The sequence below is a fragment of the Anolis carolinensis genome, chromosome 1, assembly GCF_035594765.1.
Source record: "Anolis carolinensis isolate JA03-04 chromosome 1, rAnoCar3.1.pri, whole genome shotgun sequence".
Lineage (NCBI taxonomy): Eukaryota > Metazoa > Chordata > Lepidosauria > Squamata > Dactyloidae > Anolis > Anolis carolinensis.
This window is the reverse complement of record NC_085841.1, coordinates 339,980,178-339,995,640: the sequence shown is the minus strand read 5'-3', so window position 1 is coordinate 339,995,640 and position 15,463 is coordinate 339,980,178. Positions and strand designations below refer to the sequence as shown.

Genomic DNA, 15,463 nt, shown 5'->3' with positions numbered 1-15,463 from the left:
GAAGAGAAGGCTGAGAGGAGACATGATGATGGCCATGTATAAATATGTGAGGGGAAGTCATAGGGAGGAGGGAACAAGCTTGTTTTTTGCTGCCCTGGAGACTAGGATGCAGAACAATGGCTTTAAATGACAGGAAAGGAGATTCCACCTGAACATTAGGAAGAGCTTCTTCACTGTGAGAGCTGTTCAGCAGTGGAACTCTCTGCCGCAAAGTGTGGTGGATGCTCCTTTGTAGGCTTTTAAGCAGAGGCTGGATGACCATCTGTCAGGGGTGCTTTGAATGTGATTTTCCTGCTTCTTGGCAGGGGGTTGGACTGGATGGCCCATGAGGTCTCTTCCAACACTATGATTCTCTGATTCTATCTTTTTTAACCCGCTTTGACCCCCATTATCATCATTGTCAGTTATTTGCCTGATGTCTCCCACTGGGTTTCCAGGGCAGTGTGGGGATTTGATGCCTGGATTCCTAGCCTTGGTCCAATACTCAAACAACTACCCTGTACTGGTGCTAGATTGGGGTGGAAGAAAATGGGTCTTAGTTTTGACAGGGAGCTTGTAACCTACTCTAACGTTCTCATAACACGTTTCCTTCTTAAAAATAACTTGAAATATCAGCAGATGTACAGCAGGATTATAACTGTGCTCTGTCTTACTTCTGTGTGGCATTAGGTTCAGCGATCACCCCTTTCTCCTGAGTCTTTATGGCTCATCCCCAAGAGACTTTATGAAATTATGAGCTGATGTTCAGTGCAAATGATTGGAGAGAGCTTTATTAATTCACGGCATATTGGATTTATGTATATCTATTTATAGTCAGTTACTGCCCTGTAAACATTGTCAGGTTTAAGAGCTTTGTGCAAGAGTAAATGAAGGCAGAATCTGGCTGCGATTTTTCCTACAACCACTTCCCCTTCCATTTAATATCTTAGTTCTACTGTTCTCTAATACAAAATGCTGTCCTGTAGTCATTATTGATCCATCTAATTTCCTGTTTCTGTTTCTCTCACCATTGAAGCGGTTCTCATTTAAGTCCCCACCTGTTTATAATAAGCACTTGGATAGTTTCATTTGGTAGAATTAGGGGTGGCCATATTTCCTAATCAAAGCCCTGTCATTATCATCACCAAGGGCTGTAAAACTGGTTGGCGAGTGATAAAGTCACATGAATGTTAATAAGGAACTTGCCAACGCATTTCCTGTCCAAGGATACTTGTGATAACCCCTTGAAATGTTGCTGCTGGAAACAATTCTCTACTGAATTCATTTGTTGTTAACCATGTGCAACCTGACCATGTCCAAAAGTCTCAAAGTGGGACCTTTGCTTAGGGCTTGTATTACAATCCATAGTAGACCAGTCATTAGGTCTTGATAAAACCCTTTATTTTTGGGCAAAGCAAGCAAGAGATGTCAATGTCACTTATCACATGGGGCTGGGAAACAAATGATCCTTTAGAGGCATGAATACAAATTCCACCATTCCTACCTAGCATTAGTAACAAGAGATGATGGCTTCTGTGGTTCAACAACATTTGAAGAGCCACACATTCCCTATTCTTGTATCAATCCCTGTATTGAAATTACTGATACAGGAAACATGTGAAATTTTCTGCTTTGACGCAGGGCAAACTGGATCTGCATTCACATTTTGGGACTGTTAGGGCAAGATACATTTGTACTTTTTTTGTTATTAAGAGCAAGTGACCAGGCAGTGTTAAGACTAAAGAGAAACAGCAGTGTCTTGGAGCTCCAGAGGTTGGCATTGATACACCTGCTGAAGTTCTGGCTTCAACATTCATCAATGACAAGGCTTCTTGAACCTTTTCACTACCAACCTCTTTGCTCCTGAGAAATTTTTGTGTGACCCTGGTATTATATAGGTATACAAAATGGGTATAAAAATGAAATATTCACTAATAAATCAGCACTTGCAAGGCCTGCTAAACAGGCTGATTTTCTTTTTTACGAGGTACAGCTGAAGCACTTTCTGCAGAGTTTGCTGTAAACACTGCACTACAGATTTGTGTAAATGTCTAAAACAGATACTAGGTGGCACCCAGAAACATTTTACCCATTTGGGGTTCAACTTACAGTTTAAGAAGCGTGATCTAGGACACCACTACTTAGATTTTTTTTCCGTGTCAGGAGCAACTTGAGTCGCTTTTGGAGTGAGAGAATGGGCCGTCTGCAAGGACGTTGCCCAGGGGACGCCCAGATGTTTTCATGTTTTTACCATCCTTGTGGGAGGCTTCTCTCATGTCCCTGCGTGGAGCTGGAGCTGTTAGAGGGAGCTCATCCGCACTCTCCCCAGGTGGGATTCGAACCTGGCAGCTTCCAGGTCAGCATCTCAACCTTCAAGTCACTTAGTCCACTACGCCATCTGGGGGCTCCTACTTAGATTACAAGATGCTGCAAGTCAAGTATGAGCAGAGCAATTGCCTCTGGTATTGCCACTGAAGCAAGAGAGGACCAGGGCCCCATGCAGTAGAAATTCTCTCCAGTGTAGTATGATCACTTTTTCCTATTTCAAAGTAAGTGAAGCCGTACGTGTTGCTGTCTGCAGAGAGGAAGCCCCAAAGTAAGACTACAAAATCAAAAGTATAACTTAAAAGAAGAATGGAGTTTAGTGATTGTGTATATGAAAAAAGAACAAGGCCCGGAATTACCAGTAACTGTAGGCTTGGGTTTAAATAAGTAGCTGTGATTATGTGCAGAAGTAAAACTTTAAGTAAATATAGACATTAAAGTTATACACATTTCTTTTTTAACAAATTGTGGGGGAGAAAGAGTATAATTTCTATGATTACAATCTTGCAAGTTGGAAGTGCCACATGACTCTTTTTGATGCATTTAATGTAGTTATTGTAGATGTATGTTACAGAGTGTGAATATATAATTTTTGTGGGTTGTGACATTTGTTTTTTATTTTTGCATGATTTTTCTTTTCTTCATTCCCAGATTATAGCTTTATACAGTTAAAATGTGTATGTTAAATATGTTTTGAAAAATAGACAAGCACCATAATCGAGCTTTGCCTAACCACACTCCTCGCTGCTTCGTGTTTCTCAAGGGTGGAAAGGAATATTTGAACAAGAGAAGCCAAAGCCTAGAGTTACAGAGTAATTTAATTGAGGAGGATGTTGCATTCTGATCCCAAACATGGCTCAGTCAGGTGTGGCACATAAGCACAATAGGTAAAGGTAAAGGTTTCCCCTTGACATTACATCTAGCCGAGTCTAACGCTGGAGCTGGTGCTCATCTCCATTTCTAAGCTGAAGAGCCAGCATTGTCCATTGACATCTCCTAGGTCATGTGACTGGCATGACTGCATGAAGCACTGTTACCTCCCCACCAAAGCAATATCTATTGATCTCGTCACATTTGCATTTTCAAACTGCTAGGTTGGCAAAAGCTGGGGCTAACAACTGGAGCTCACCCCTTCTCGCATATTCGAACAGCCAACCTTCCAGTCAGCAAGTTCTGCAGCTTAATGGTTTAATCCGCTGTGCCACCGTGGCCTCACAATACATCCTTTAAATTTTGTGAAGGTATATTTTGCAGGGCTTGATGGTCCCACATTATCACATACAGCATTACTTGTCGGCTAAAGCTGTGGCACTTTCTGCTCTTTCACGGAAAGAAGAGCTCTAAACTCATATCCTGCAATTATCACTTTTTCAGTCCCTTGTGAACCACAATGAAGTTATCAGAAGATAATGGCAAGGAAGTTTTATGAAGGCATCAACCTCTATTGAAATGAAGCAAGTTTTTCAGTTCCAGAACTTGATCAGAGGAATTGATCACAGTGTGTTTTAGCTCCAATCGCTAGAAACCATGGTTTTAGCCTCAGTGATATTTGTTTTGAGCTGTTGGTTCTCTTATCAACATCTTCCATAAAGAGTCCCACTTTTCCAAAAGGATATATTTTACCCATCTTTTATTCTCTTTTCTTTTGTATACAAAAAAGACATACAAAACCTGTATCCCAGCATACCCTACTGACACATTAATACAAATCAGCCCTTTTTTTCTTCCTAAAAAAATTGCTCATATATGTTTTTCATAAGATTCTATGAACAAACAACTCAGCATATGTATGCTTGCCCACAATGCCCTGCCTCATGCACGGAGGAGTTGTTGTTTAAAGCTACAGACAATGCGGTTGCTGTTGCCTGCTTTTGGTCCAAAACTATTTAGTTGCTTGTGATTTCTTCTTCTTTTTTATTTCTATTATTTGAAATGTATTTGTTGTACAATGCTTTTGACATGAAATAAACAAATAAATAAGATTCTATTTCAGTTGGTCTTCTTTTCACTTGTACATGTAACCTATTTGCTTCCTTTCTGAATAAGGGAGACCAAAATGGGCAGTAGCATGCAAAATATGGATTCATCGGGGCCTCAGATAAAGGTGTTACAGCTACTCCATTTGTGTTTCTGTCATATAGCAACCCTAAGGCAAAGCTCTGAGTTTTCTTAGCAAGATTTGCTGGGTCCCCTTCCACACAAGTGAATAAAATAATACATTTTCTGCTTTGAACTGGAATATATGGCAGTGTGGACTCAGATAACCCAGTTCAAAACAGATATTGTGGGATTTTCTGCCTTGATATTCTGGATTATAGGCCCTGAGAGGCAGGTTGCCATTGCCTTCCTCTGAGGCTGAGTGTGTGTGACTTGCCCAAGATCACTTAGTGGGTTTCAATTATTCTTTACCTTCTAGAAACAGCTTGCCAAATATATCTAAGCATTATATTTCTTCTTGATGTAGCTGCATTACATGCACAGCTTATCCTCATCTTGATAGCCCGAATTCTCTTTCACTGTAGATGTCCTCCAGCAGACAACACCACAGCCGATAACAAGCATATTTTATTGTTTACTTTCAAATACATCACTGCACATTTTGTGATGCTGGATTTCATTCCACTTAGATCACTTCAGTTTATGATGCCATCATGTTAGTTTGTGTGTAAATTTCACAGTCCTTTCAGAAGAAATATATTCAAAATTGGAATCATATTTAAATTACAAAGAAAAAGTGCCACTTTCTTCCATTAATGAAAATATTTAATAAAAAGATACCTAGGAGATCACAGTCACTTTATCTCCAAGTTAAAAGTTTCCAGTTTAACAAAACTGATGGACAAAATCCCTAGATAATACAATTCTACTGCTGATTTCTCTTTGTTCTTTCTATGTCACATATTATAATTTCAGTTCACTGTTTAAATAAAGTCTGTGGATTTAGCTGTAAAAAGAGTGGTTTTTTGTTTTAACCACTCCCTTTACAGGTTTTGGGATTTGTTTAGGAACAATGACCTTTTCTTAGGGTTTTGTGTATTGAGGATAGTGATAAGTGTGCATCCAGTTTTCCTAATGGAACATCTGTAGGCATTACTTTCTGAAAACTCTTATGTCAGAATATTCTAAGGGATTTAGTTTATAGTGTGTGTCTGGCAGCAGGTTTTTATTTTCAAGCAAAAACATGTGCTTTGTCCTACCCCTTTTGTGTGTGAGATAGTGGTTTTACGTATGTGCATCCACATCTAACAGTGGCTGAGGGGGGAAAAGGAAGGGGCCCGAGGCTGTTAGGAATGGTGGGAGTTGAAGTCCAAAACACCTGGATGACCAAAGTTTGCCCATGCCTGGTCTAGACTAAGAGAAGTAATAGTACCATTCTATTCTGCTTTGGTCAGACCTTATTTGGAATACTGTGTCCAGTTCTGGGCACCGGGATATGTTTAGCTTGGAAAAGAAAAGGTTAAGAGGGGGCATTCCAATTTCTAACTATCGCAAAGAATTTTGAGGAGTGGGCAAGTTTGTTTTTTGTTGTTCTAGAGACTTGTCTATGGAGCAGTCGTTTCAAACTACAGGAAAAGAGGTTCCACCTAACCACTAGGAATAACTTCTTGATGGCAAGAGCTGTTGGACAGTGGAATACCCTTCCTTGAAATATGATGGGGTCTTTTTTTCTGGAGATTTTTAAGCAGTGGCTGATGCCAACTGTCTAGAGTGCTTTGATCGTGTGTTCCTGCATAGCAGGATGAGGTTGGACTTGGATGTCTTTTGTGGTCTTTTCCAACTCTGTGATTCTATGAGAATCCTGCTGCACAAGAATTTGGATGTATATAATAAGACAAAGGAGTTTGAGGGTCAGAAGAAAGATCAACTGTTCAATTTCCAAAGGTGTTCATTATGCAAAAGCACAGTGCTCATGTTTTTTGAATTCAAACACAAATGAATTCTGAACAATGGATGCATAATTACTTTTCCATCTCTCTTCTGAGTGATTGCTTCCAGCACCTTCTCATACATAAAACTATTCTTGCACAGCACTTTCCAGTGCACAATACTTTCAGATTGGGCCACTGTTTTATACTTTTGTTTGGAAACATATCATGTTTAGCTCTTTATCTGGCTGAAAAGATTCAAGAAGAATTGTTTTCCAGTGTCATAAACCTTTTCACACTACAGAATTATAACACTACGATTCAATTTTTAACCATCACAGTTTATAGTTTGGTGATACAATAATTCTAAATATCCCTTTCAGAAATGCAAACCCCGAGTTAGTTTGGTGTCATACTAGACAGTTCCAAATATCCTTTTTCTAAACTGCAAATCTAAGGACTTCATAGGATAGAAACATGGCAGTTAAAGTGGTACCATACTGCTATAATTGTGGGGTGTGAAAGGGTTTATAAAGTAAGAGCAAGTAATTAGTAGTTTTTGAGCACTGGAAACCTGAGAATAATGTTGTAATGTTGTTGTTATTTAGGAATCAAGGCACAAACATATCAAGTGATTGTTGTTAATCCACTGTGGTTGGATAATCCCAACTGGCGAGTCAACAGACAAATGAAATCAATGGATTTAATAGGTTTACTCTAGTCAGTACTGAAAACGAATGCAGGTCTCTGTAAATGTTTTCCTGTAGCTACTCCAGGTTGTTCAGGAACTCTCCCAGTGCCAACTCTCTACTAGGAAAAGGGCTCGGCGTGTGGATGATCACCACAATATTTGGAGCAGCGACAATAAGAATGGCTGTAAATACAGAGAGTGGATTTGCTGCTGCTGCTGCTGCTGCAATAATAATAATGAATCCACCAGACATGCTTGTCTTATCCTGCAAATGTGCTTCTGACACCAACCAAGGCATGATTTACAGTGCAACCTGGTTACTCTTTATACTAGCATTCCAAAGGGTGCAAAGTAAATCAAAGTATGAAGCTGGAAAAGTATCCAAATAAGATGCAAATAACGAGTGCCTAACTTGTGCCAATGCTGTGGGAAAGGCCAGGCCCTGATGATGCAAATTCCCCTTTCTGCCAGCACTATTATTCTTTGATGCTGAAACAGTGGAGCCAACAAAGCAGCTTCCAGAACGGCGTTCTCAGTATAGAAAGATTAGCATCCCATGGCTTTACTACACTCATTTCTCTGCTTCTAGCTTGGACTTCAACAGAACATGTACTGCAGAAGTCTGTAGGTAAAGCTGTATGATCTGATGGAAACATCTACAATGTATTCTGTAAGGCAAATTGTTGCCCTGATGCAAAAGCAACAGAACTACCAGCAAAACTGTTAGGGATCCCCCCTTTTAAAAGGCTTGCTCTGTCTCTACTTAATCTGCGTTCACTGATGTACTCCCAGTGTTGATGTCTACCTATCTGTACTTGTCTCTGCCAGTCTGTTATTCATAATCCCCAAAGCACCCACTCCACCAGCGAATCCGTTTTGCCTAGGAACGCTGTTCATCTGTCTCGGAAAGCCATTGGCACTGTCAGACAACTGTTTCTGCATGATGGCCAGTGACACTTTGTTAGAGGCCAAAAGGTCTTTCATGGAGATCATCTCGCCAGACATTCTGCGTCCATCTGTATCGCTCTCTATGACACCATCAGATTCAATGGATATGTTGCGCTGGTTCCGCGTAGTCCCTGGCACCACAACGTTCCTGCGCGATCGGAAGAATTTTCTTTGGCATTTATGGCATGTCCACTCCAGTTTCTTTAATATCCAGTTTATGGACTGTTTGATAACAATAGAGATCACGTTAAACAAGGAATAGATGCAACACACCCCCATGAGTATGAAGATGAAATTGCCAAATCGGTAAAGGCCTTGGTTCTCATACTGGGCATTCTGGCTACTCACGAGGTCCCCAAAGCCAATAGTACTGAAGGCCACAAAGCAAAAATAAAGAGACTCAAAGTAGCTCCATCCTTCCATTGGAGTGTACATAGCTGAGGCACAACAGGAAATGATGAGTGATGCTAGGCACAAGATCAGCATGACGTAATACACAGATGGCTTCCATCCTGCTAAGCTGTCCACTTCCGTGATCCCAGAGGCTTGTTGGACGACTTGAGTAAGGGCCCCACTCCGCCTCAGCCGCCTCTCATGGCAGGACTTCATGATATACGCGATGATTGTGATCAAGCGCTCCAGGAACAAGTTGAAGAACAGTATGGTCCCTGCACAGCCTATAAGGCCATAGAATATCAGGAAAATTTTGCCTGCAATGGTGGCTGGTGTGGTCATGCCAAACCCTGAAAGATAAAATAAGACAATGTATCCGTTTATTTACTAAAACATTTCTATCCTACCCTATATCAAAAGAGTGGTGTGCAAACAGGTTAAAATAATTGAACTGAATAGACTAGAAACATATTACATACATGAAAAGGCTTAAAAATTAAAATCATAGGCAATACATTTGAAATAATAAACAGCCACAGTCTTCAGTTGAACAACAGGCTGTGGCGCAGGCTGGTGAGCAGCCTGCTGCAATAAATCACTCTGACCATGAGGTCATGAGTTCGAGGCCAGCCTGTGGCGGGGTGAGCACCCATTAATTAATTTTTTTTAAAGAAGTCCCTGCTCATTGCTGACCTAGCAACCTGAAAGATAGTTGCATCTATCAAGTAGGAAATAAGATACTACTTATAAAATGGGGAGGCAAATTTAACTAATTTACGACATTGGAATGAGGAAGTGCCGTCACAGTGGATGATGAAGCAGCTGCTCCCCCCGTGACCAGAATCGAACATCCCCTCAGGAGAAGGTTAAATTGCCTCTGCGTCTGTCTCTGTTCTATGTGTATATGGGCATTGAATGTTTGCCCTATATGTATATAATGTGATCTGCCCTGAGTCCCCTTCGGGGTAAGGGCGGAATATAAATACTTTAGATAAATAAATAAATAAACAACAAACAACAACAAATTGGTGACACTATTCTTTTCAAAACTAGGTAACCATCCACCAACCTGCCATACTGTCCGATCACCTTCCAATTTGACTCCAATCATGTGTAAAAAGCTGTTTTTTCCTCGAAACTGCAAAGTATGGTGTGTTTTTAAAAATCATATTAAAGCCTTCCCCCACCCAGGCATATAAAATAAGTATTTTCAGTTCAAAATTGGAGGACCGTGTGTACCAACAGAATCTTATTTTACAAATGTGAATTCATCCCTGGTCTCTCCTAGGCCCATCCCAGTATCCTAACTACTACACAGTTGTGTTGTCAAAGGCTTTCATGGCCGGAATCACTGGGTTGTTGTGAGTTTTCCGGGCTGTATGTCCATGTTCCAGAAGCATTCTCTCCTGACATTTCACCCATATCTATGGCAGGCATCCTCAATTTGAATCTTTCATCTTTTGTTCTGGGTAGGATCCATGTGGGGCCTGGTCCAGAGTGGAGACTGCAGGACCACCCCATGAGAGGTCCCAGCCTGGAAATGTGGCTTAGGCAGGGTTTTTAGAAAACAAAAGAAGTACATCTAGGCCCTTGCTCCAGAAAGCAGATAAACAGGTTTTTCCAAGCAAACAAAGAGTCTTTAGGAAGTCTGTTGTCTTAGGTTGCAGTGGAACCATTGCCTGGGGCTGAGAATCTTCTTGACTGGCTTGAGTCAGACAGTTTAGTTTCTTATTTTAGTACATTTAAGAATAAGGCAGAATAAAAAGACAACACATATATTTCAGACTTGGGAAATAGATACATTATATAAAAGGATAAAAATTATATAGCAAGGGATGGATAAATGTAAGTTTTTGGCTCTGGATGTCTAAGCATGATTATTTCCCTCATTTTGGCCAGCCAGATAAAGGATGTCTCAATGACCCAAAGTCCCCTTTGTCTTGAGCCATGCCTTGGGAGCCATTTTTCAATGAGAAACAACAGCCGATTTTCTGACCATGGTCAGGTAAAGGTTGTTTTTCTGTCCTAGAAGTAAAATAGTACATGTTTTAATAGATTTATAGGAATAAAAGTGGAATAAATTATAGTTAATAGAAGGGAGAGAAGGGTCTGGGCGTGATGGGGAAGCCTGGTAGTTTTATGCAAAAGAGAGAATGCAGCTGCAACTTATTCTGGCTTGTTGCTCTTGGAAAACTATAAATCCCTAATTATAAATCCTTTTTTATTTAAGGTGGAGGGTACTGGTTTTTGATACGATGTGGAATAAGGTCCTTAGTTGCCATACAACTTTGCTTGAACCTAAAAACACCCTAATTGAAATGCTTTGTAGACTGTTGCTTATTTTATTTAGAAATGTAACACCATACATCAAGTTCGCATATCAGATGCTGAAAATATACTTTGGATTTGCTATGGGGAGTTTTACAGCTGAAAAGGGAGCAATAATGAAATCAGATTTTTTAAAAATACTATTTTCTTATGTATTTTATTTTAGCCCTATAAAGAATTTGTGGAGGATAAGATTCATTCATTCTGTACAAACATCAATAAAAAAGAATAGGTAATATTCCTCACACTCAGTTATATTCTGGATGAGCAGCAAAGTATTCCTTACTCAGTAGCGGATTTATCCCACTGTGAAAATTGTGGTATTATATATATTTGTGGCTTCCATTTGTGGACCCTGTGACAACCATCGCTTCACTTATCAATGACCACACATAGTTCAAATTGGGATAAAAAGGCCACATCTTTCTTGATTACATTTGCAAATAGGCTTGGTGATTACATGGATCCAAATCCAGACATTGACTTGTTGACCAATGAGCTGCCATTAACCCAGTCCACTGCTTGTCATTCACCTGGGATGATGGATATGTGATTCTATACAGGCAAAGCCAAGTTGAGTGTCTTAGGACCTCATCCCATGTGTGTGTGTGTGGTGGGGGGGGGGGGGTGGAAGTGGGGAAGTAGAGGTCCCATGGGCAACCACCGGAAATGGCCTTACGTCATGTGATAGCCTTCGTGAGACTCCATTTGGGCAGTGCAGCAAAACGGAGTGAAGACTTTATGGGATGAAGTCCTTATAATAATATCAGTTTACCTTCCTGATGAGCAGTCAAGCCCCATCTCATTTCACTTGGATTTGGGTACCAGACTATTCCTGCTCCCAAAGTTGTGAAACAGTATAAGAAAACACAATCCATAACAAAAACATGATTGATAACACAATAGCAGGAAAGAGGTTAGACAACCTCCAGATGCATCCACTTGCAAATCTTGCTGCTTCCCATTGACTAGTTTTTCCTGCATCTTCCCAGAATTTGCAGAAACCACAAAGATATCTGAGAAAGAGGAGTAAGCCGCACCACCTAAAATAGAACCCACCGTGCTCTGTCTTCACCATTGCTCACAACCAGTGCTTCCCAGTAACTCGTGGAGGGCCAGTTCTGCTTTACAGAAGCTTGGCTATCAGGGTAGGCCAACAAGGGTGTTTTGTGTGGGTGTGGTGGAAGAGACAGCAGAAGGTGAGCTTACCTCTGTTGTGTTGGACATCTCAAATAGGAATTGTTTATTGGTTGAAGATCCCAAATAGGAATTGCTTATTGGATTAAGGCTATTTGTGTAAGTTGGGACAAGAACTGCTTGCTTGTGTGCATGTTGTTCTATTGTTCTATTGAGCTCTGTTGAGTTAAGGCAGAATTGTTTGTGTGGGCTGAGTGGGACTGTGCTTGAGTGCTTGCTGGTGTCCGAGTGTGTACAGCACCAGGTTCTCTGTTTCAGTAAATGGTCTTAGGGGACCTGGCATCTACTGGGGCCCCATCTATACTGCAATATAACATCCAGAATATCTGTTTTGAACTGGATTATATGGCAGTGTAGACATATAATCCAGTGTAAAGAAGATAATGTGGATTATCTGTTCTGATAATCTGAATTATATGGCAGTGTAGATCCATTCCGGGAGAAACTAAATAGAGATTTTGTTGAGGAAGGAGCTAGCAATCATTGGCTCTCTATAAGGCTGCAGTTTCTAGCTCTCTATATAACAGAAAGGGGAAGCCGTGTAGTCAGACACACATTCGTGACTTTAAGAAACCTGATTTCAAGAAACACTGGATATGATCCTGTGGTCTATTAAAAGGGAGTTCACGATAGAGGAAAGCTTGAAGGTCCTTTAGACAGCTGTCCTAGTTTCTTTAGACATCTCATATGTTTATTCTCCATTGGAACTGCCTAAATTCCAATGGAGAAGACACCAATTTAGGCAGTTCCAGTGGAGAATAAAAATGTGAGATGTCTGAAGAAACTAGGATAGATGCCTAAAGGACTTTCAATTGAGCTAGGATTTAACAGAGACATGTACAAGAAATGGGAAAAAGGAGGATCACCAAAGAAGGATTCAAGAGTCAGTGCATGTAGGGAGAAAGTCAGACAAGCTGAAGCACAGAATGAGCCCAAGCTTTCTAGCAAAGTAAAAAAACAACACAAAGGACTTTTCGGGGTTATGTCCACAACAAAAAAGATCAAGTAAATGGCAGGATCACTTCTTGAAGAAGACGATGAAACACTAACCGGGGACAGAGAAAAGGCATAACTACTCAGTACCTTCTATGTCTCAGCCTTCTCTTAAAAGGAAAGCAGTATTCAACCTGGAAAGGATGGAGCAGAAGATGCAGTAGAAGGAATGCAGTACAGAATAGCCAAAGAGACAACACAGCAGTATCTTGCCACTTTAAACAAATTCAAGTCCTTACGGATAGATTAACTAGATCTAAAGGTATTAAAAATGACTGGCAGAAGTAATATCAGAATTATCATTAAGAATAATCTTTGAAACTTCCTTGACCACCACCACCAGCATATTGTTTGTTTTAGAAGTAGCCTTTCTTATCCTAGGCCCACTTTTTAATTGGGAGAGCAGCAGTTATTACAATGCAATGCAAAATCTCCAGTGTATTCAACAAATTATGTAAAGAGGCCACATTGGATTTTTTTTGTCTCTCAGGGGAAATGTTCCCCTTGTTTCCAATAATGGCTACCAGCCCCCAAGCTTCCCTCGCTAATGCCAATTAGTGTAATTAATTTTTTTCCATTTTCCCCTTGTGGTGAATCCCAGTGAGAGATGCCGTGGATGTCCTTTATTTCTTTTGCTTTGGCTAAGGGGAACATCACTCGTGTTTTCTTGAATGGACTATTTGCAAAAGGCATGAAGCTAAACAACATGACACATGATGCATTCATACTTTTTAATAAACCCATGTTGTTTTGGAGAATGTACAGAGATACTTGACAAGCAAAAGATGCCTGAACTGAACAAAACATCTTTGCCTCTTTATCTGCATTGACTGTCAGTGCATAGAAATGGAAAGAAAGGAAATTAATTCCTCAAGAGCCTGGAAACACAGAACAACTCTCATGTACTCAACTCAAGTATGATGGGAAGATAGCTTTCTTTTTAGCTCCTATTCCAAACAATTAATGTTAATCTGCACTTCTTTTCATAGAAAATGAGTTCATTTGCACCCATCCGCATTCTTATCTCATGTTCCAAATCCTTTGTTGCCAATAACAAAAATCTTTTTTTAACAAGTCCAAAATTCCGAAGGATTATGGAAATTGATATAACAAGGACAAAAGTAAGTGGCTCATGTTCTCCCATTAAAATGAAGCAAACACATTAGTCATAATGAAAGTTCTTATGTGTAACTTTGGAGCTTGGAAGGCTTATGGAGGAGTTGTGAGTTTTCTGGGTGTATGGCCATGTTCAGAAGCATTCCCTCTTGACGTTTCACCCGCATTTATGACAGGCATCCTCAGAGGTTGTGAGGATGCCTCATAACCTCTGAGGATGCCTGCCATAGATGTGGGCAAAATGCCAGGAGAAAATGCTTGTGGAACATGGCCATACAGCTTGGAAAACTCACAGCAACCCAGTGATTCTGGCCATGAAAGCCTTCAACAACACTTATGGAGGAGCTTTCCAAGGTGCACATGATATAATATATAATAAAGTAAATCCCCCCAGATATTGTTGAAGCTTCTTTTCCTTTCAGTCCTTCCTAGAAGAGTTAATTATAAGGATATGTGGAAGTTACAGCTCAGCAATTGGTGTGTGTGTGCGCACACTTTTCCAATCCGGAGCTCCTCAGTGCTCAGGGTCTCCTTGTCTGTGAGAGTCTCTAGCGAAGTAGTTGCTTCTAGGAGTGCATCTACACTGTAGAATTAATGCAGTTTGACTCCACCTTAACTACCATGGCTCAATGCTATGAAATCTTGGGAGTTGTGATTTGATAACACATGATGTTTTGTTGGCAAGGTTTTTCCATAGAGGGCTTGCCTTTCCCTTCCTCTGAGGCCAAGACAGTGTGACTTACCCAAGACCACCCAGTGGGTTTCCATGCTGAGAAGGAATTTGAACCCTGGTCTCCATAACTGCAGTTTGAGCTCTAACCACTGCACAACTCTGGCTCTCAGAACCTTAGGCACCAGATTAAAAATCTAGGGATGCCAACCAGTATTATAGAGGCAATAGAGTAATATTGAGATGTATTAAAAACACAACTGAATTTTAGTGCAGAAGTAACAGTCTAAAATGCCACCATGAGAAACTGAATCAACTATGTAATAAAAAGAAGACAACTATGCAACATGACTTGGAACAAAATGTACAGAAAATCCTGCAATCACAATAAATAATATGTTCTTCTGTGACAGACATTAGTCAATGATAGACAGAAGGGACTAAAAGGTGGAAAAACGGAATGACGTGTACCCAAGTGGAAATCAAGTGATTTTTTGCAAAACAGCAGCATGCTTTTAATGTACAAAAAGCATTCCTTCAACTCATCAGGTTGAAGACTCGAGCTGATGATTAATTCCAGGGACGAAGAGTGTAAAAACTGTACTGAATGAATAAGAAAAGAAGGGAGTCAATGCATTTAATTCCATCCTTATTTGGAAAAAGTAAAGACCAGTATAGATAACTGCTTTGGATGCACAATCCTTAGCATTTTCAGTTAGGGATGAGCCTTGCAGAATTTTGTGCACATTACTTTTAAGAAGACATGCACAGAAATGCACTGTTAGATCTTCTTTCAGTCACCCCATCTACACCATCATATATTTGAGTTTGAAATTGGACTGAATTACATTATATGACCCTACTGTTTCAGTGCCTGCAGGGAAATTAGGAAATAATGAGACTATCATATGACATTACACTACAGATTAAACTGGAGCATGGAGGTAACGAATTACA

At 40.3% G+C, this 15,463-nt stretch overlaps 1 protein-coding gene and 1 long non-coding RNA gene across 3 annotated transcripts in view; one reads left to right on the top strand and one right to left on the bottom strand.

Annotated features, from left to right (window-relative positions):
* Positions 1-15,463, top strand: part of LOC134295542 (uncharacterized) — a 156,925-nt gene that overhangs the window by 68,962 nt on the left and 72,500 nt on the right. The window lies entirely within an intron of this gene.
* Positions 4,852-15,463, bottom strand: part of kcnk13 (potassium two pore domain channel subfamily K member 13) — a 66,922-nt gene continuing 56,310 nt past the window's right edge. Inside the window, exon 2 of the mRNA XM_003214412.4 lies at positions 4,852-8,552. Coding sequence (XP_003214460.1) covers positions 7,663-8,552 — 890 coding nt within the window. The 3' untranslated portion in view covers positions 4,852-7,662. The remainder of the gene's footprint in view (positions 8,553-15,463) is intronic.